We start from the raw sequence: 22,041 nt of genomic DNA, 5'->3' as shown, positions 1-22,041 counted from the left end.
AAGGAAAAACAATAACAACCAAGTTTAATTACATTGTACGACAAATCCCGCTACAATTCATGTTATTGTCGTTAGGAATCAAGTTAAACGTGTAATTATTTATGGAACCTTCGTGTCTTTAGCTTTATCAGATCACGCGGCAAATCTAAAGCGGTAAAAAGATTGAATGTGCGATGATAGTTATAGTGCGGAACACTGAATACGGTGGTAGCCTCAGTTTCGTCTAATGTGTTACTCCTAAGTCATATACAGAAAGGTAGAATTCATTTATACTATTATTACTAGCTACTGCGCGGCTTCGCCCGCATGAGAGATATTCTGGGATAAAAGTCCCACTATAGATTTTCGGGATAAACATCTCTTTACCAAATTTTATCGAAATCTGTTCGGTAGTTTTTGAGTTTATCGCGTTCAGACAGACAGACAGCCGCGGCGGGGGACTTTGTTTTATAATAAGTAAAGATGGTTCACTTTCAAAGTTCGTCCCTGTCTGATATACAACTTCATGTTGATATAATAAATGAGTAATGGTTCTACAATGACATGTCCGGTTATCTTACTAGGAAATATTGTATAAATAATTTAATCTGGAGTATTACGGCTATTGTATTTTCGCAAGAGTTATTCGTAAACTTAGGTGAATCGAGACGCTAGAGCATGGGCGCAAAACCTTCTTTAAGAGTATTGCATAAAAAGGTGCACCAAACTATAACTAATAGCTTATATAGTTTGTAAAAAAATGAAGTCTTTGTTGCTATAAAATTTGTTTATTTAACCAATTTACATGTAAAAAGAAATAAACTTATTTATCCTGGTGCATCCAACTTTAGGGAATTAATAGAACTATTCGATCCCTATCAAATGGTATCTAGTCCTGTAGCTGTTTGTGGAAAATCATATAATTAACACAAACCTCAGCTGTTGTCCACTTCATTAGCAAGGCTACATCCGCAATGGTTTAGCAAATAGATAAACCAAACAGACAAATATTAGTTCCACATGTTTATACCTATACATTTATATGTTTGCAGTAGTTATTATTATTTATGGCTAGTGTGTGCGTCTTAGCTGTTGCATCGAATGGCCACGTGACACGCGATTTCTATTCCTTTGACAATAATATATAAAATTATATCTAACGGGAAATCCGGATAATGAAATATGGTGATATAGAGTTACAAATCCGCGGTTAGTGTATTTTATTATATATTGTTATGAATAAATTACGAAACGCATAACTTTTATAAAAGAGCGGTGCTGCTAAATAAATTTGTATTTTCAGGAACTAAAGATTTCTTATGTTATTACACATTAAAATAAACCTATAACAGTCCGCCCCGTGACCACGGAGACCTCAAAGTCTTCAAAATGTCGAGAGAAAATTATAATATAAAAACTGCGATAAAACTATAAAATAGTTTTATTTTAATAAGTATAAAAGATTAATTTGACAAATATATCACAAGTTAAGTCATGCAATTAATTTATCTTCAAATTATGCAACTAAGTCAATGTTGTAGTTTTTTCAAATTTTTCGAGATGAAAGAAAATTACCTAAAACACGTATCGTGTGACTCGATTAATGCTGTATACTAATATATGTTTGTTCGTCAGGTGGACACAGCACATTCTTCGCCCTGCTCAACACTTTCGTGCACATAGTTATGTACTTTTACTACATGGTGGCTGCCATGGGTCCTAAGTACCAGAAGTATATCTGGTGGAAGAAGTACCTCACCGCTTTCCAGATGGTTTGTATATACCTTTCCTATTTATCCTTATATATATTTCAATGGCATCCGTGATCTGACTGCTGAATAATAATATTTTACCAAGCCTATAATTTATTGCTAAATCAATAGTGACAGAGAAGGCCATTGTGGCTTATTCTGCCAGAGCACATAAATTTAATAGTGCGTGTTTGTTGTACCCACAGGTTCAGTTCGTGTTGATCTTCAGTCACCAGCTGCAGGTGTTGTTCCGGCCGTCGTGCCAGTACCCGCGCGTCTTCGTCTACTGGATCGCCATGCACGGTTTCTTGTTCCTCTTCCTGTTCAGTGACTTCTACAAGGCGAGGTACACTCCCGCCGACAGGAAAGCAAGGCTCAACAACGGCCTGTGTATGGTAAGTGATGATGTTACTACTTTTTACGGACCGAAACATTCTTCTGGTCCCTTTCTATTTGTTATTTTATATAAAAATAATATATGTTAGATACATACATATTATTTTACATGAGAGCTATTGCATACCTTCGCCTGATGAGTACGAGTGGTTTTTCTATCACTTTTTGAATATTAAATCCCTTCCAATACATAAAAAAGTCTAACGTTGCTGCAAAACCATTGATTAAAGAGCAGTAAAGTCTTAGTCGCCTGTCGAGATTGAACTAGCCCGCAGGTACGAAGTCCACTGTGGTCGATGTACCTTACATAAGTTGTGCAATTTACTCGGCGAGTATAAGAATGCAATTTGTTAAGACACGCGGTGGAGTGGGGACAGGTTGGGTCAAGTCACGTGCCAACCAACGTGTTAAAACATTATGCTTCATAGAAGACTAAAGACAAACAGTACTAAGAATGTAGTTACAATATTATGCAGCACATTATTGTAATATATATTTATTTTATTAACCAAGCCACTAAATAAATAGATTTGTTGCGTGCAAATTATTCATAAGTTACGAGTTCTTATTAAGAATCTTTACTTTCTGCGTTCTGTTTATGTGAACATTGATTAGCTAGCGACAATTATAATATATAGACATTTATAGCGATGTAGCATCCATTCCTAAAAGATTATGTAAGAGATATAGAATAAAGATATAGAAAGCATGTCCCTTACAAATTAAAATTAAAAATTTGTGAATTATTAAAAAGACGGCTTGTTGATTAAATCTTTACAATACAACAGTTGTGCATAACGTTTTTGAAGAGAAATATATTATAATACAAATAAAATGATGCAATTTATATAGGTCCAGGTTATATTACATAATAAAATATTATGTAATTAATGCAAACTAGACATTTTGTCAAAAGACCTCCAATTATACGGAAGAAGTTAAAACGCAAAACGAGACATTCTCACGTTTATGCCTTGGTATTCAAAATTAATAGGCAAATTTGTTAAGTCAAGGTGTTCTTAAAAAATTGTCTCACGCATGTGAATTATTTATTATTATCAAGCCGTGAGAACAATGAAAGAACAACTATATTATAATTTCTTTTCGAATTCGAAGAAAAAGCGTATAATAATAATAAAATTACAAGTCTAAACTCATTGAAAATAATTTGTTTTATTGTCATACACACAATAAGTTTACGGAGTGATGTGGGCTAAGGCCTAATCCCTCTCAGTAGTAGAGAAGACCCGTGCCTTAATACAGGGTCATTATTTTTATACAATTTTACAAAAGGTTTGTCTCTTCGATGGGCTGTGTGAGGGTCGAGACGTAGATTTCGGTAATAGGGTACCGGACTAATTTTGTTCTTTACTATTATCAAATATTTACATAATATAAATTATAACACAGAAGGAATTATTAAAATCTGGTAAAAAATCAACAAGTTATAAGTCTTTGAATTTCGGTGGAAGGGGTAATTAACAAGAAACAGAAAAGAGACGAAATATCCACATGTGACGTCATCGGGAATTACGACGCGTGCGAAAAAAAGATGAAGCGATATCCCCACATCGCGCCCACTTCTGCACGTTACAATATTTTAAATATGAATTACTCGCTCATTTTTAACCAATTGTTATGCAGTTTTCGCAGGAGTGCTTCTTTCGTATTATTAACCATTACATATATAGAATAATGTACAAAAACAAGCATAGGCCGGTCCCCTATTATTTCATAAACTCAGCCCGATTCACTTGAAAGGGATTAAATATCATGAAAAAAGGAGAAAGTCCCTTTTGTTTGTTTTTCGTAAGCCGAAGGTCAGCACGTACCTGCAGAAAAGCGATTGAGACTATTTTTCTTCAAAAATATTATATAATACTTAGAAACTTGATTAGTGCTGATTATAACAAACGATTTTAAAATACCAATAACTTCCAATAGTCTTTAATCATGATGTGTTAAATTAAATACAGCGAAATTTTTTATACAATACATAATTAGCATAATAATATGAATTATTCATTTATGTACTTTATTTGTTTGTAACTAATTCTGATTCAATAAATTCAAAAATAACCAAATATTATGTATTCCACATGGGTCACCATTTAAATACGACTCGGGCAATCCCGACAGAATGTTATAAAATCGTATTTTAAACCAATGTGAATACAGTTAATATAAACTCACTTAAAATGAGTAAGTTACCTTAGTGTCATTGATGAATTTTAAAATCGATTAATTATTGGTAACAATTGGTTTAACATTGTATGTTTTCGCGATTATATACGGATATTTTTAATTGTTTATTGTTACTAAAATATTAACTGTTTACATTTAAAAAGCACAAAGCGACGCGTCGTGAAGATTTTCCGACATTGATCCTCAGTATATTTGGTCATTATCGTTTATTTACATAAATAATATAGATAGTAGGCATAAATATTCGTCCTGTAGACCATCAAGGTTATTGTTTTGTAACCTTCATACAAAGAATGGTTAATTTTGATATAAAACATTCAAAGGTCGAAATTTAGGATTCGAGGTTACACAATTTTATAAAATCTAGTGGGCGTTAACTCTTGGTATTTTCAATTGGTAAAAATATTGCATTTGGATTTCGTGCATTCGAACAAATTACATATAATTTATGAGCGTTAGAGAATGTATGAGCCAAAACAGTAAAGATAGAATCAAGAAGTAAATAGGGATAGTTTTCAATAATAAATATAACAGTTAAAATGCATTAACTGCTTTCTATCTTGCGACTGTGGAGGTTTAGAATTGTCTATATGAATATAGAATATGTATGGTTTCAAAGACTATTTATTGCGGTATTTGTAACTGTAAAGTTAGCCACCAACATTCCATTTAAATCGTTGTATACCTATCGTTAATCATTACAAGGCGGATAGACCGTGAAGGCAAAAAATCCACGTACGGTAATAACAGGCCTACATTCGCGACATAAATTATAATACTCAATAAGTAGGCAGAAACCGTGCGACATATCCGTTGATATTTTTTATTAGATTTAATAGTATGGTGAATCTACTCCCTTATTCAAAGACGTTATTTATCTAAGGACGGAACATTGCTGTGATAACAAGTCTGTTTCTCAGTGCCGACGGCATGGCAGCCTTCGCAGTGCGTAGACATAGGGCTGTTGTGATTAGCTAATATTGAGGTACAATTTGAGTCTAATTGGCTGTCAGATGATATACACAAAGCTGAGAAACAGACTTGTTTTGACAGCAATGCTCCGTCCTTAGATGTCTGCATTTTGCAACCATAAAATCATTTAAATATGATTGTAAAGCCTCTTTAACACAGTATTTGGCTACCAGGCACCAAAATAACTATCTATTGCATCATAATTGGCTTCTGTTATTTACTTCAAAATTAAGTTCCCTCCGCTTTTGTCCATTTATTCCAAGCTATACATTCAACTATAAAATAACTTCATACTTGCGTAACATAATCAAGCATGCTTTATTTTTAGTCAGTAACAAATTACACACCACCACCGCACCTGTAACAAACCTGCGAAACCATATCAATTCCGCTTTTCGCAAAAAAATATGCCGAAAATAGATGTTCATCACCCAACGACGTCAACAATCATAATATTATTCTAATTCGTTGCGGACCATTATTATTAAAAGGTCTAATCAGTTTTCCGATGTTTTTTGTTAACAAGTCGTAACACGGAATTTGTAATACCTAAACTTTATAAATATTACAACCTCGCATTTAAGCGTATGACGTCCGACATTACTGCAAAATATAAACCGCTCAATATATTTTTCTACGGGTTGAAAATCACTGTAACAGGTTATATAAGTATTCTAAATGAAGATAACTGGACACTAATATACCGTTTACGATATTGGCTCGCTTTACAAACTTATAAATCTGTGTTTTTAAAGTTCTATCATTTTTTTATTTTAACTTTCTTCTCGATTAAAACATGTTTCTTCGAGATGAATGAACTGAGAAACAAATGAGTTAAACTTTCAAATAGAATAGCGTATAAGCATCTATTAAATACTGTTATTGATTAAATAATGTTAGGGGTCAGAAAACTTTTTTATACGAAAGTCCGTCTACATATATGGTTTTTTTCATTTCCGTCAAGTAACAAGGTAAAAATATTGCTTATAAAAAAACTACATTTATCAAGGCAAGGGCCTTAACCCTCTCAGTAATAAAGGAAATCCTTTCTAGAAGTTGGTTACAGAGCTGATATGATACCATTTGTAGTTAAAACAGTATGTAGCGTATTTATATACTTATATTTTAAAGTAACACTTAAAATATTACACTTAACTTAGCAAGGAATATTTACAAAGCTCTCCAAATCGTCTGGTTTTTTGCACAAATTGTGAAGGACTTGTCAGTGTATACAGTGATTTTTTATTTGTCAATAAGCATCATGCAAATAATATATAATTGTTTTCAGGCGGTCATGAGCGACAACGCCAGCAAGAACGGATACAAACAAGAAGTGGGCTCCGAGGTTCCGAACTCGTACGCGTCGTCGGGCGCGGACGCGTTCGTACGCAGGCGGCCCGTGTCATAGTGTCCACCCAACAGCACGCGACCACGCGAACATAAAAGTGTAGCTTTAAAGTTAAAAAAACCATCTCGAACTTTCCACGTTAGTGTTCGACAACCGTTCACTTGAAACCAGTGGTTTGATGACACCGAGGAACTATTACCCTGCCGACGTGAACAGCATTGTGTGACAGTGCACACGCGGCGGTCTCTGCGAACCAAGTGTGCCGATGAGTGGAGCCGGGACTAGCGCGGCACGACGCGCGGCATGACTCGCGGCATGACTCACGGCACGACGCGCGGCACGGCTCGCGACACAACTCGCGACACTGCAGCGAAGGCTCCGAGTGATGTGGACATTCTATTTCTGCTATAAATAATTACAAATTAAATACGATTATGTAATGTAAATTTTTTAAATGCACAAATATCACTCATCTTGAAACTTGCTTGGATCGTATATTGCCTTGTGATTTTTTTTAAGTACAAAATATTAGTATTGAGAGTATTCTATGGATTGTTAAAATTATCTTGGGGTATATGAATCTATATCGCACTGTTGCGATATGTTTTCCCTTAATAAAAAAGAGTTTATTGTAATAACAATTTAGGGTCGTCGAATTATTTGGTCGAATATAAATGAATACGTTGGAGAAAGTGAGGTGGGCATTTTGTATTATGTATATATTTTTTTAATAGAAAATTATAGTTATGTGGTTATCTTGTAACTAGGTGTATTGGAGGTTAAAGGATTTTGTAAATATAATTTTATTAAAAGTTGCTAGAAACGCAATTCAATCATGTTACCATGGGTACAGCCTTTTAGATGATATTATACTCCAGTGTTATTTACTAACTGCCTTTTCCTTTTCCTTACAGTGTGCCCAAACTTCCCTTTATACTGTCACTTCCACAAATGGTATACAAACTCGTTCATGTATACGGGTTATGGCAAAGAGAAAGTATTTTAATTGATGTCATGTTACAAAATTTATTTAAGGATTTGTTACGTCTATTGTATACCTTTTTATCTACGTCACTCAGAAGAGCTCGTTCTTAACTAGTCTGTGTGCAGTTTTCGCAAAATATAATATCATCTGTGGGTTCCAGAATATCCTCTCGGGATTTTTTTTTTTTTAATGTGTGTAATATAATTAAGTACCTATATAAAATAAATATTTATTTCTTTTAATTCTATACAGGTTTGTTCTAACTTCACTCGGCTACTTATTACTGTAGTATGTTAAATGACGATCATGCATATTATAAGTTACCGGAAAATGAGTTAGAATAATTGTAACTTTGATCAGTTTGTGTATGAATAAACATTACAGCATAAGATAGATTGGACTAGCACGAGACGGCTCTTCGTGAGTAGTGACTCGGCGGGATGACCAATGAGTATGCACAATCTCCAAACGCTAAGTAATCTGGATTGTATTTATGTATTATTTTGAATCTTGTTCTGGTGTTGAAATGCTTAATGTGTGCGCAATGTGAAATCCCGGTTGCTTAGATACTTGGCCGGCGAAACGACAGAACTGCTCAAGTAATTGCTACGAGTTCACTCTTTTGCAACTTTATTTATTATTTTAATAAAGAATTTTACTAAATAATGGCGTTTTTCTTTATTTTGTGTCAAAAATATCGTATTTTAAAAAGCCAGGTAGTGCTAAAAAATATTAATTAGTGAGTACGCGCCGTTACACTTTACAATGCTGAAACAATCGAGGCTAAACAGCATATCTGCCTCGGGGTCATGCCTATTAGCCGAAGAACAAACAATAAACGATACCTACTATGGATCTTATCGACAGATTTAGAAATAAAGTGCAATAAATCATTGTTCGCCTACATCAACAAATAATTGTTATTAGCAGGTAAAGCATTAATTAATTAGTATTAAGAGTAATCAAATTTATACGACTGCTTTGGTAGCGTAATTGTATTTATTACTTATAGGTGCTTATTTGGTTCGATCTCCTAATTAGGTACAGTGTAGAAGTCTGGAGTTGAACCCGGCAATGGCATTTAATAGCAATAGGCCTTACCGTCTTCAAAGGATAGCTGGCATAGCCCCAGTTGGCCATATTTGACGAAATGTGAGTAAGGTCCCCTTGAAAAGGGAAAAAGTAAAGCTTTATATAAAAAAATTAGCACATCATGCGAAACGACGAGACCTTAATTACTGCACGAAACAATTTAATAATTATTTATTTCCGTCCTATCATTCGTTCACGAAAGGTTCCTATTCCGTAACAAGTAGCAACATCTAGCCTCAAGGTTAATGACCGCTAGCAAAAACCCGCCAAGAATCCTATTACTTATTCCTTCACTTCAAAACTTTGGTCATGAAGCTATGAAGAGTCCGGGCGGCAATTATTACTACAGTGTTAATACGCAGTGATTGACAACACACTGAAAATCGAAATTCTAGAGGTGGATCCAGTGCCTTTTTTAACCTGCGTACGTGGGATACAAACCCGCGCCTCTTACTTCGTGGAAGCCCTGAAATATCGAAAGACGTAGCCATTTTTCTGAAAACGATAGTTTTGACACTAGGCTATAGCGATGGCATGAGTGCCACGGGCGATTAATGGCCCTATAGTAGATAATGAATGGGGGTCTCGGCGAGTATTATCTTAGCAATGGCTCTTGTTACTGAGACAAACTACTGAAAAGAGCATTCTCGCCGACAGTGTGAAAAGTAGGCTACACTTTTTTATATGCCTCGGTGGCGTAGTTGTATTGCATGTCCGGTACAACAGCGCTCTGAGGTCCTGGGTTCGAATCCCGGGTCGGGCAAAGTGATATTTGGGTTTTTCTGCTCCGTATCAGCCCGGAGTCTTGAATTTATGCTCGATATGGCGATAGGCTCGCCCCCTATCACATCATGGGACGGAACATACTTGGCGAAAAGTGGGTGCCCTAGTTGCGCCTCTGCATACCCCTTCGGGGATAAAATGCGTGATGTTATGTATGTATGTATGTACTTTTATATATATATATATATATATATATATATATATATATATATATATGTCTTGTCGCTTGTCTTACAAATTGTGTTCGGTGGCTGTCGCGAAAGGTCGCGAAATCATTGAAAGGCTGGCAACACCAATGTGAGTATTTGCTGATGTATACATAGATATACTGAGTATGTTCCTATATTTACGCAGATATTGTGAGTATCTTTCACCAAATATAAGTATATTATATTATGAATATTGTCCATAGATAGAATACTATATCGTCTATGTGTATTAAGTGAGTTTTGCACACTTTTCTGTTGAGAGTACCGCGTACAGAATATATCTTGCATGAGTGAGTGAGTGGTTTACTGTAGTACCAACATTCCCTGACTATAAAGTTACAATATGGCCGAAAGTACAAATGCGCGCCATTTAAGTAGAACTTTTGAAGTTGTGTTTAACTAAAGATCTAAACATATAAAAGTGAGTAGGTTTTGTGTTACCTTTCTATTCGTACATGTGAGTTAACTTTGTTTCATTTTCTACACACACATGTGAGTTGGTTTTCATTTCACTTTGATTTACACACCGCCGAATACAGCACGTATATCTTATAACATTATAATTTGTTTGTCTTACGGTGAATGATCATTTACTTACCTTAATTTGTCTGTATACAGAATTTACCATGTAATCTAGACATCTGCCCGCGGTGAGCGTGTTTATGCTTCCAAATGGGGAAATTACTTATAACCAATTTGAAGGGTGTTTATACTTACATTTACACTTTGAAACGCCGCGGCGTTCCAGACTGATAGCAAAGGCTTCCATAGTTTAACTTAGTGGAAATCCTAACAGCATGCCCAATAGGGCTTATGGCTTGTAACCTACCTAAATGAATATCTCGCCGTATGTTCTCGTCTGGAGAGATTCCGTGTGGTTGGGAGCTTAAAGCCGCACCCTCTGAGGTCTGATGCTCTTAGCGGACTTATATGGAGGTGAATGCATGACCACAAAGCGGTGATCCTTGAGCCATCCGGTTGGAGGCGACTGGCAATCGCCCGGTACTTCCCTCGTAGAGTGGGGAGGATCCGATTTAATTATGCTTTAACATTAGTAACCTCACTTTGAGATGATGCCGAAAAGGCTCTATAACAATATTAATATCTCGCCGTTTGTGCTCGTCTGGAGAGATTCCGTGTGGTTGGGAGCTTATAGCCGCACCCTCTGATGTCTAGTGTTCTGAGCGATCTCGTATGGAGGTGAATGCATGACCACAAAGCGGTGATCCTTGAGTCATCCGGTTGGAGGCGACTAGCAATCGCCCGGTACTTCCCTCGTAGAGTGGGGGAGGATCCGATTTAATTGTGCTTTAACATTAGTAATATAACTTAGAGATGATGCCGAAAAGGCTCTATAACAATTACGAATTTGTTTGTGCACTTGCTTATTGTACCAAATCAAAATCTGGAACGTCGCGTTACTCTTTTACTATTTTTAGCACCCTTAGGACTAATATAAAGCTTTGGCTCTAACTTATATTCACGAGATTGAACTTGTACTAAATTATTGTTCTAATCTTGACCAAGATAACCATCCAGTATCAGTTCTATAAGTCTTGGTAGCCTACTCACTGGCATTGCGACAGCAATGTCATAGATTCATTTATAATTAACAGGAGCAGTCTCTCTGACGTGATACGATAAGGAATTTGCCGCCATCTAGGAATGTTGTCTTGGAAGACCACAGTCCGTATAACACAGAACATTACAAGGTATGTCATGATGCTGTTATCTTTCGTTTCCTTCCGACATATGATCAACTTATTAAAACCCTTACTCATAAATGCGAAGCAGATTTAGACATAGTTAATTTTGTTCTCATATCAAGAGATAACCGACACTTACAGACATTGAACATACCTAATTTTATATTTTTATTAGGTGCGACATCATCGCACGTGATATTTTACCTTTTCGCCACTAAACCCCCAAACGGGCGAATACATGGTGGAGGTGCTGGGATACGATCCCATAATAAAAAATAAAATTATTGTCGGAAGGATAATGAATGGCATCGTTGACATATACCTAAACAAAAACAAATCATTGCTAAAAGAAAAAAAAAATTGTTTTGGTATTTGTTTATTATCATCCAGGAAAACCCTCGCTCACTCGAAACCTATAAAACTCTTATACAATGTGGTATTACTTGAAAGAACTGTAATTACTTCTACGTTGTCTACAAAAGGAAAGTAAGAATTTACTTTAAAACATCGAGACTTCCTAGCGTCATGTATGTGTTGTGTGTCAAATTCACCATTAATAATAATACGCGTCTACATATGGCGCGCATGATGAATAACAATGGAAATTATAAAAGTTCAGATAAATAATATTCAATGTTACATTATGTATGTTAAATTTCATGAAGTTAGGAATTTTAGGTAGGTAAAATTATAATTGAATTTGTCAATTTAGTTAAGGTACAAAGTATTTTTTCGCTTAAGCGTCGCGTTTTAGATTCAATATGTAAATACTTTACTTCGAAAGATTATTAGAGAATAATACTAGTATAATTTATCCGTTTGAATTTTAGGTTACAGGTAGGGTGATAACCATGAACCACATAACTTTTACCAAAATTGTAATGGTTCAGAAAACATTCTATTGACCGGAAATGCTCGATCAAAATGCGCACTAGGGATGTGCTTGTGGGCGTTTTGCATTTATGACCGAATTTAGACTATGTTATAATTGAAAAGTTTTGACGATCGCATTAAATTTTGAAATATGTAGATCGGACAGACAAAATAGTATTTGTTTAAAAAAAAAAAAACAAATCTGTAAATTATGAATGCAACAATGTCGTAATACTTGATTCAAGTGAAGAAATCTATTAAAATATCTTAGGTATGACTTAATAGGAACAGGAATGAAAAACCTCATATATTATAATTTTATACCAAAATTAAATTTTCTCTTTCTATTTCCTTATATGACTGTTGTGTAATAATTCTAACGGTTTGTTAGCTTATATTTACGCATTCCTTTCTAGAACAATATTTTCCGGTACTGTCTGGAGCAATATTTTCATATTTTAACGCAAGCGTAACCGTAAAGTTTCTTTGTTCTACAAATATAAAAAAAAAAAAAAAATGGGGTGGAATTTATTGTTATATAGTCATGATATAAAATAGAAAGGTTGAAAATTTAAATTAACTGTTTGGACAACATTCATAAGTAATGTTTTGTGTAAAGGGAAAGTATCCTTAGATGAGAGATAAAGTAATTATATTTTTTTTTTCATATTCACGAAAAACAATTCGATCATTATACGATTATCAATTTTCGATTTTATTTATTTACAAACTAGTGCCACATCTCTAAAACCGCGCGCTTACGCAGCTCGCTTGAAGCGGCCATTTTGTGCGGTTTGTGTTTCGATGTGCCTAGTAAATCAAAAAGTTTGCAATAATAATTATTGTAGTGCCTGCGTGATGGTATGTGTGAACAGGATCCATAGAAACTTTTGGGTATTTACAAGTAAGTAAGGTATTTTCATTATGTTTGGTTCCAACTGCTACAACATAACAAAGCTACTTCGTGTTTTAAATTAGGCTAAAATGGGTGTTATGCGTGAACTGCTTGAATTCTATATTGCACATACGTTATATGCATTGGATTAACAACAAAGCTATATTATGTGATACACATATATTCTAGGTATCGCATGTTTTTTGTTTGGCATCTTGGGTTTGGTTATTGCTATTGGGTTGGTACTTGCACCTAAGCACCTCATTAAATTTTGCTATATTCATCAAAAATCATTTCTCTTTTTGCTTATCCAGGAAAACTACCTATTTGCACATAACTATTATTTTCTGTATTTAGGTATAGACTAGTAAATATTATGTTTCCTAAGTTAAAACCAACCATATACTATAAACTATACAGGTATCTGCCTAAGGCGTTTTGGTGAACTGATGGTGTAGATACAAGTAGGGTTAATAAATATTAATTTCTGTGACCTCAAAGTATCATTTGTAGGCATCTGTTTGTAAATTAAAACTTATGTCCATTTTGGTGATATTTACTTACCTAATACTCTGCACTATATGAAATATTGTTTAATAAATTTTCCTAAATTGCACATAAGATATTTAATTCCCTAATACTCTGCAATATGTGAAATATTGTTTAGTAAATTTGTCTACATTTATAAGGTAATTCAATAGTAATCAAAGGTACCTATTTAAACACTTATGAGTAAAATAAAATTGATTCAAAGACATGGTAAATGTTTTAATAATTGTAAGTATATTATTAATTGTTAAGATTTAACTCATATGTTGTTGAATTGACATTTGTATGAGAATAATATGTTAATTAAAAACATAGCTTTAAAAAAAAAATATTAAGTTAATGATCATACCTTAACATTTACTTTGAATTCAGAATAATACATAACGTAAAAATAAAATATATAACCTTTTGTATGTCTAGTACATTTCATGGGATAAGCATATTAATATAAATTATATACATAATTAAAAATAAATGAATAAAATAATTATAATAGTGCTAAGTATTCTTGTTGTACATACTTAAAATGACAATACTTATTGTGATGTCTGTCTAAAAGGGCTTATACATAAAAATAAATAATAAAAATTATCTTACTTACTTAAGCTACCTTGTGACACATTAAATAATGTTATGCAATATTTAGGGAAACTATTTGTTCTCAGATAAAATCTTATACAAATGGACCAAGTATTAATGAATCGCTTATTGCTAATAAGTGACGAAATTAAAAGATTAACAGACTGTGCTCTCACACAAAGTGCTAGTTACAATAACGATGATAAGACAAAAGCCTGCATTATCGTCGCTAAACTAAAAGCAATGTTGGGTAAATTTGGTCATGAATTGCATACTTACTTTAATTCCTCTCAAGAACCAGATATAGATGAAGTGTCTACACTCACTAGCATACAGCTACATGGAGAGGAAGCATTAGTAGAGCTAGAAGTTAAAATTGAGTCAGGGGCTATATCACAAAATGAAGCTTCAACAAGCAGTACATGTGCCGTTTTGTCCAGTAAACTTCCAAAGCTATCCTTACCGATTTTTGAAGGCAACATCCTTGATTGGCATCAATTTTGGGACCAATTCAGTTCAAATATAGATAAGAGAAACTTACCTGATGTAGATAAGTTATTGTATTTAAAAAGTTCCCTCACAGGCGAAGCTAAGAATACTCTAGAAGGATTGGATGCTACTAATAAAAATTATCAAATTGCAGTAACATTACTCAAGCAAAGATATGGTAAAGAAAGTCAGATTATTGATGCTCATTACGCAGCATTATACAAAATCGAACCAGCAAAAACGAGTGCAGATGGAAGGAAGACACTCAACGAAATTGAAAGGCACTTACGTGTATTAAGCTCTATGGGTGAAAATGTAAACCATAACCATTTACGATTCATTATCATGGAAAAGTTTCCAGCAGATATACTCTATGATCTTAAAATGAAGACGTCAAATGAATCAGTTGAAGAAATAAGAAACAAATTAGAAGTCATAATTGCAGCCAAAGAAGATGTGGCAAAAATACCAGTGATATTATGATGTCAGAGAATTCTACTCATTATACTACTGAAGCATTATATGTGAATGATAAACAATTTGGACACAGAAAAAACCAGATGATAAAGAGAGGAAATTTATCTTTCAAACAAAGAACAGAAGATAGCAGGCGATCAAAATTTTATCCTGTAAGAAAAGATGCATTTTCTGCCAAGGGGCACACTTTAACGATCAATGTCATGAAGTGAAAGGTATCGAAGAAAGGAAGGCAGTTATAAAGGATTTGTGTTTTATTTGTTTGAAACCCAAACACCATGGCAAGGCCTGCTCCTTTGAAGTAGAATGCCCGCACTGTAATCAAAAAGGAATCCATAATAGAGCACTGTGCCCAAAGAAATTTCAAGCATAAATGTAAAGTTGTGTACAAACTACGATATAGTTTTTTTTTTTATTCTTCCGTCCAAATAAATAAAAAGGCAACAGTTTTTATTATTCATTATTGTTATCTGGTAAAATAAAGCTAGACAATATTTTTTAATTGATAAAATCTAATTTGTATAAATACCATCCGGGAGTATTCATGAAAGACCTGTATAAATGTTGCAGTCATAATATATTTTTAATCATCTGTTGCTACTAGATTGAGCTTACCAGATCTACCGGTGCGTAGCGCGAAACTTAAATTGCTATGGGATTTAGAATCTATAGGTATTACACATCTTCGTAATGACAGTCTGGAAGAATAAGCGGTAGGATAGTTTAATGATTTAATTTAATTTTGAACTTTAATTTCAATGTTTGAAAAATCTGTTAAAGCCCTTAGATTCAAATTCATTGTTGTTATATGAGCCACATTTTAAGAATTGACCTTGAAGAAAGAGTTAGTACTTAGTATGGAGTTGGTATTAGTAGTAGTAGTAGTCTCAATTTATGATCCATGCGAATATGCAATTCCAATAATACTACCAGATAAAATATTACATAAAGATTTATGAACGTCTCATGAAATGTGCGGTTAAGTATCTTAAGTTTAATAATATAACTCGACAATATTTCTGGACATATAGTCAAAGGACTAGATTTTTTTAAGAAATATTTGAATGATTGGTTAATAATAGTAACGATTATAAATTCTTGTTTGGCGGGGGAGGGTCTCGCGAAATAAATTTTAGGTAAATAGTTAGCCTCTAGACACCAAACAGCCCAAGTAAGAAAGGGATATGTCTAGCTATTAGAGCCATACATTTAGAAATAGTACACGATTTGACAGCAGAAGAAGGCTTACTTGCTCTTAGAAGAATGATATCGACTAGAGGGGTACCGACAATCATAACTTCAGATAATGCGTTATATTTCAAACTTATATCAGAAATAGTATCAAAACCGTATTGCATCCAGAATCAAATCCAATGGAGATTTATACCAGAACTGGCTCCATGGTTTGGCGGTTTCTATGAAAGATTAATAGGCTTGGTTAAGCACTGCATGAAGAGGACGTTTCAGAAACACTTACTGAAGGATACCCAGTTGATGACAGTAATGAAAGAAATTGAGGCAATATTAAATACGAGACCATTAATGACTGTTGACACTAAAATGGAACATGTTCTCACACCAGCCGACTTCCTTACAGCGGGTAGATGTATCACCTTAGTAGATTCGCAGGAAAAATTACTACTAGAAGGTGTAACTACAAAGGTAGACCTAGTAAAGAGCTGGAGAAAAGTTAGAATAGTTTTAGAGGAGTTAAAAGAAAGGTTTGAAAACCAATATCTTCCGAGCCTGAGGGAACAATATTGGAATTCTCACAAGGATCCTAGAATATTATCGAAGGAGTTACCTAAAGTAGATCAGATTGTACAGATCAAAGAAAATAAAAACCGTGAAGATTGGAGAGTTGGCAAAATAGTTTCTCTTATTAGAGGATCTGATAGTTAATGGAACCGATTAACGAGATTGAATTACCTATTGACAATGCAGAGTCGATCAGAGGTGATAGCACAGTAATAAATGAAATTAGCAATAATTTAGATGAACAACTAGATAAAATATCACTCCGTATAGCGAAAGTTTAGGCGCTGAAAAAGATAAGAACGGACGAAGGAGTTGTCAAATCAATATCTCTTTCCTTTCGGGCGGGAGTGTCGCGAAAGGTCGCGAAATCATTGAAAGGCTGGCAACACCAATGTGAGTATTTGCTGATGTATACATAGATATACTGAGTATGTTCCTATATTTACGCAGATATTGTGAGTATCTTTCACCAAATATAAGTATATTATATTATGAATATTGTCCATAGATAGAATACTATATCGTCTATGTGTATTAAGTGAGTTTTGCACACTTTTCTGTTGAGAGTACCGCGTACAGAATATATCTTGCATGAGTGAGTGAGTGGTTTACTGTAGTACCAACATTCCCTGACTATAAAGTTACAATATGGCCGAAAGTACAAATGCGCGCCATTTAAGTAGAACTTTTGAAGTTGTGTTTAACTAAAGATCTAAACATATAAAAGTGAGTAGGTTTTGTGTTACCTTTCTATTCGTACATGTGAGTTAACTTTGTTTCATTTTCTACACACACATGTGAGTTGGTTTTCATTTCACTTTGATTTACACACCGCCGAATACAGCACGTATATCTTATAACATTATAATTTGTTTGTCTTACGGTGAATGATCATTTACTTACCTTAATTTGTCTGTATACAGAATTTACCATGTAATCTAGACATCTGCCCGCGGTGAGCGTGTTTATGCTTCCAAATGGGGAAATTACTTATAACCAATTTGAAGGGTGTTTATACTTACATTTACACTTTGAAACGCCGCGGCGTTCCAGACTGATAGCAAAGGCTTCCATAGTTTAACTTATGGAAATCCTAACAGCATGCCCAATAGGGCTTATGGCTTGTAACCTACCTAAATGAATATCTCGCCGTATGTTCTCGTCTGGAGAGATTCCGTGTGGTTGGGAGCTTAAAGCCGCACCCTCTGAGGTCTGATGCTCTTAGCGGACTTATATGGAGGTGAATGCATGACCACAAAGCGGTGATCCTTGAGCCATCCGGTTGGAGGCGACTGGCAATCGCCCGGTACTTCCCTCGTAGAGTGGGGAGGATCCGATTTAATTATGCTTTAACATTAGTAACCTCACTTTGAGATGATGCCGAAAAGGCTCTATAACAATATTAATATCTCGCCGTTTGTGCTCGTCTGGAGATTCCGTGTGGTTGGGAGCTTATAGCCGCACCCTCTGATGTCTAGTGTTCTGAGCGATCTCGTATGGAGGTGAATGCATGACCACAAAGCGGTGATCCGTGAGTCATCCGGTTGGAGGCGACCAGCAATCGCCCGGTACTTCCCTCGTAGAGTGGGGGAGGATCCGATTTAATTGTGCTTTAACATTAGTAATATAACTTAGAGATGATGCCGAAAAGGCTCTATAACAATTACGAATTTGTTTGTGCACTTGCTTATTGTACCAAATCTGGAACGTCGCGTTACTCTTTTACTATTTTTAGCACCCTTAGGACTAATATAAAGCTTTGGCTCTAACTTATATTCACGAGATTGAACTTGTACTAAATTATTGTTCTAATCTTGACCAAGATAACCATCCAGTATCAGTTCTATAAGTCTTGGTAGCCTACTCACTGGCATTGCGACAGCAATGTCATAGGATTCATTTATAATTAACAGCAGCTCCCTCTGACGTGATACGATAAGGAATTTGCCGCCATCTAGGAATGTTGTCTTGGAAGACCACAGTCCGTATAACACAGAACATTACAAGGTATGTCATGATGCTGTTATCTTTCGTTTCCTTCCGACATATGATAAACTTATTAAAACCCTTACTCATAAATGCGAAGCAGATTTAGACATAGTTAATTTGTTCTCATATCAAGAGATAACCGACACTTACAGACATTGAACATACCTAATTTTATATTTTTATTAGGTGCGACATCATCGCACGTGATATTTTACCTTTTCGCCACTAAACCCCCAAACGGGCGAATACAGTGGCAGTTCTCCGGACAAAACCTAGAACATAAATATTTACACAAGAACATTTTTGTTCTGACCTTCATCGAGTACATATGTAGCCAAAGGTGTGCTAAAATTAAATAAAACATTATTAAGATTCATGTTAGAATATTAGACAAAAAAGCTTATTATACTTACCTATTTATTATGAAATCTACGTCCACAAAATGTACTATTGCAAATAGGTAGTAGCCGTTTAACCAACTGTACGCTGCGATTGATGTTTGTTTAAAATAAACGGCATATACCCAAGGTAACCAGGGACTCAGCCCAGTAGGTAAATAGCCACACTTAGGTGTTGCCCAATACTAATACAGTGAATAGGTCTGTAATTTACGGTAATATTATATTGATTTCGCTTTGGTCTCGTGAATGTGCAAATTCCATAACAAAATTGTTGACTATTAAGTTGTGTTTAGTTTGGCAAACGTGCTCTAAACACGCGCTTCAGGTGCTTAAAAATTTGTTCGCGCTTCATATTGTCATAAAATCTATTACAATGAAAATATTGTATTAAATACCGACGCATACGCCACACTCTTCGCTGCGTGCAACGCGTTCACAACAGTTTACGGCCAGCGTACCTCATTTCCAAAATGCTCATGTCTCAGATTTTTAAGTGTAAAGTGCTAGTGCCGTGAAGCAAAAACTTTGTGTAATGTGCAAGCATACTTACCTGATAAAGCCTCAAAGACCACGTTAAAAGCCCATTTACCAATATGAACACATCCCTAACAACAGTCATCGGTTCTTTAAATTACTAAATACGTTAGGCTAAAACCCGCTAAGTGTACATTAGTTCTAATTGCACACATCCTATTTCTTTCAGGCACGCAATAATATGCTTCCTTAAAACCTGAGACAGAATATTTGTTTCCTTAAATACAGAAACCTATTAAGTTATCTTTAATTTACCATCATTTGTCATACCGACTTACAGATCATTAACAAATGGTTTATTCCATAGGCCATAATTTATTTTCTGCAAAATAAAAAATAAAAAGAATGTTTAATAATAATACATTTTATTTTATTTATTTTTCTATAAAATATAAAGAAATAATTTCATAAAACAAAAGTAGAAATATAAACTAGTTCCTAGGAGGTACCTACCTAAAATAGGGTATTTTACTATGTTCGATTTTGACAAAAAAGTTATTCTATAGGTAATAGAAAATTAAATAACGAAGGGAAACCATTTTGTGAATTCAGTAATAAAATTGGTTAGAAATAGAGTAGCAATAATTCATATATCCAATATTACACTGTTCACTACTCATCACTAAATAGCGCGCATTGTAATGCTTGATGACGTCACTAGACATCATTGTGTCTCTTTTTAATTTTTTAACATTCAGTTTTGTTGACATTTTACCGGATTTGATTATACGTCAATGATTATGATCGTATTTTTTTGGTCGATTAGATGATCTAAAGGAGATGTCTAAAAACAGTTTTTTATTCGACAGTAAAGCTTAACCTAGAGCAACGCTGAGCTAATTAGTATACATTTTGTATCAGCGACCTGTGATGACTGTGAGTAATAAGCCATTTTAAGCTCTACGATGTTGTATCTACTCAAGTATTTAGCTCCTCAAGCCCTCTATAATGATTAACGACAGCAGATGTACCTACGTACTTTATACTTATTTTGTCGGTATCTGCTAAACCATCGGATTAGTTGTTAACTAGCTACTAACCAGTAGTCAATACGATCTAAGATCTGAGGTAGTGTTTGTTCCTGAGTTCTCTATATGATATAGGTATTCAATTACGATTATTTTTTTCAATGGTGACATTTATTTCATATTCGTTTTAGTTATTAACGATTTTTATAAAGATATTTTTCAAATAGCAAATCTCATATTCTAATTATATTGATATGGACTTACATTCCTTATAACATTAGATAGATATGTATTACGATGACTTCAATAGTAAGTCGTATTAGGATTTATCACACAAACAAGTTTTACACGCTAAAATCAACAGGTCAGATGAGATGGTAGATATTGTGTGGGTAAACACAAGATGAGAACAATTTACTCCGATGACGATATCAGACTTTGCACCTTCGAGATTTCGCGGTAAATTACTATGTAAATACTAGTCCTTTAATAAAAATATAATGTTTTGCGTAGTTCACTCGTACGAAGATCACGACGTGTTTCGTTATATACTTAGAGGTTATGTTATGTTTAGTATCTACTAGTATCTACAGACCACCGAATACAACTCCCCATATAATTGTATAAACTAAAATTACAACTTAAAGAGGGATATATATTTTTATTTATACATTATTTACACAAATAAGTAGGAAACATATGGGATTAATTTGACAGATGAAGTGTTTTCAGAGATTGAGGATTTTAATAGTTGGTAAATATTGATATTTTACTAGTTTATTACAAATTAATAAGTATGTAAAGTAAATTAACAAAGACTTACACTATGATCCATCAACAACATGGCGCATTTGCAATCGTGAAAATGCACTGAATGAACTGTAGGTACTACATATATGATTCTATGGAATGAAAAAATATTTTTTAGGTTTGAACTTAATTAACTAAATTACATATTAGTGTCATTCTGAACCCTTTCATTTCAATAATAAAATATTAATATAAAATCCTAAGAAAATATCCTAAAATCGTTCCGTTTCGATATTCAATTTTTTTATTGATAGAGTCAGCACTAAGGTTTTCCAGGCAGCATTTATGCATAT

The 22,041-nt window shown here is 34.3% G+C and overlaps 3 protein-coding genes and 1 long non-coding RNA gene across 4 annotated transcripts; all 4 read left to right on the top strand.

Moving 5' to 3' along the window:
* Positions 1 to 1,614: 1,614 nt before the first annotated feature.
* LOC119190761 (elongation of very long chain fatty acids protein-like) lies at positions 1,615 to 8,299 on the top strand (the record flags this gene model as incomplete). Its single annotated transcript, XM_037443468.1, is given in 3 exon segments — positions 1,615 to 1,751; positions 1,937 to 2,125; positions 6,592 to 8,299. Coding segments are annotated over 3 exon segments (446 nt in total), but the record flags the coding sequence as incomplete, so codon positions are not given.
* Positions 8,300 to 9,758: 1,459 nt separating this feature from the next.
* Positions 9,759 to 13,686, top strand: LOC119190771. Its single transcript, XR_005113089.1, has 2 exons — positions 9,759 to 11,432; positions 11,602 to 13,686. It is a non-coding gene; the product is annotated as an uncharacterized LOC119190771 (long non-coding RNA).
* Positions 13,687 to 14,424: 738 nt separating this feature from the next.
* On the top strand, positions 14,425 to 15,294 carry LOC119190713. Its single transcript, XM_037443143.1, has one exon. It carries the CDS (start codon positions 14,425 to 14,427, stop codon positions 15,292 to 15,294), a length of 870 nt encoding a protein of 289 aa, XP_037299040.1.
* Positions 15,295 to 16,551: 1,257 nt separating this feature from the next.
* LOC119190712 lies at positions 16,552 to 17,190 on the top strand. The gene has a single exon (XM_037443142.1). The coding sequence runs from the start codon at positions 16,552 to 16,554 to the stop codon at positions 17,188 to 17,190; it is 639 nt and encodes a 212-aa protein (XP_037299039.1).
* Positions 17,191 to 22,041: the final 4,851 nt, after the last annotated feature.

This window comes from Manduca sexta, chromosome 26 (genome assembly GCF_014839805.1).
Source record: "Manduca sexta isolate Smith_Timp_Sample1 chromosome 26, JHU_Msex_v1.0, whole genome shotgun sequence".
NCBI lineage: Eukaryota > Metazoa > Arthropoda > Insecta > Lepidoptera > Sphingidae > Manduca > Manduca sexta.
The sequence above is the reverse complement of the archived record's forward strand: the minus strand, read 5'-3'. Positions and strand labels throughout refer to the sequence as shown.

Bases quoted from the DNA above. Each gene is read 5' to 3' on its own strand.
- LOC119190713 (XM_037443143.1), top strand. From the start codon at position 14,425: ATGGACCAAGTATTAATGAATCGCTTATTGCTAATAAGTGACGAAATT.
- LOC119190712 (XM_037443142.1), top strand. From the start codon at position 16,552: ATGATATCGACTAGAGGGGTACCGACAATCATAACTTCAGATAATGCG.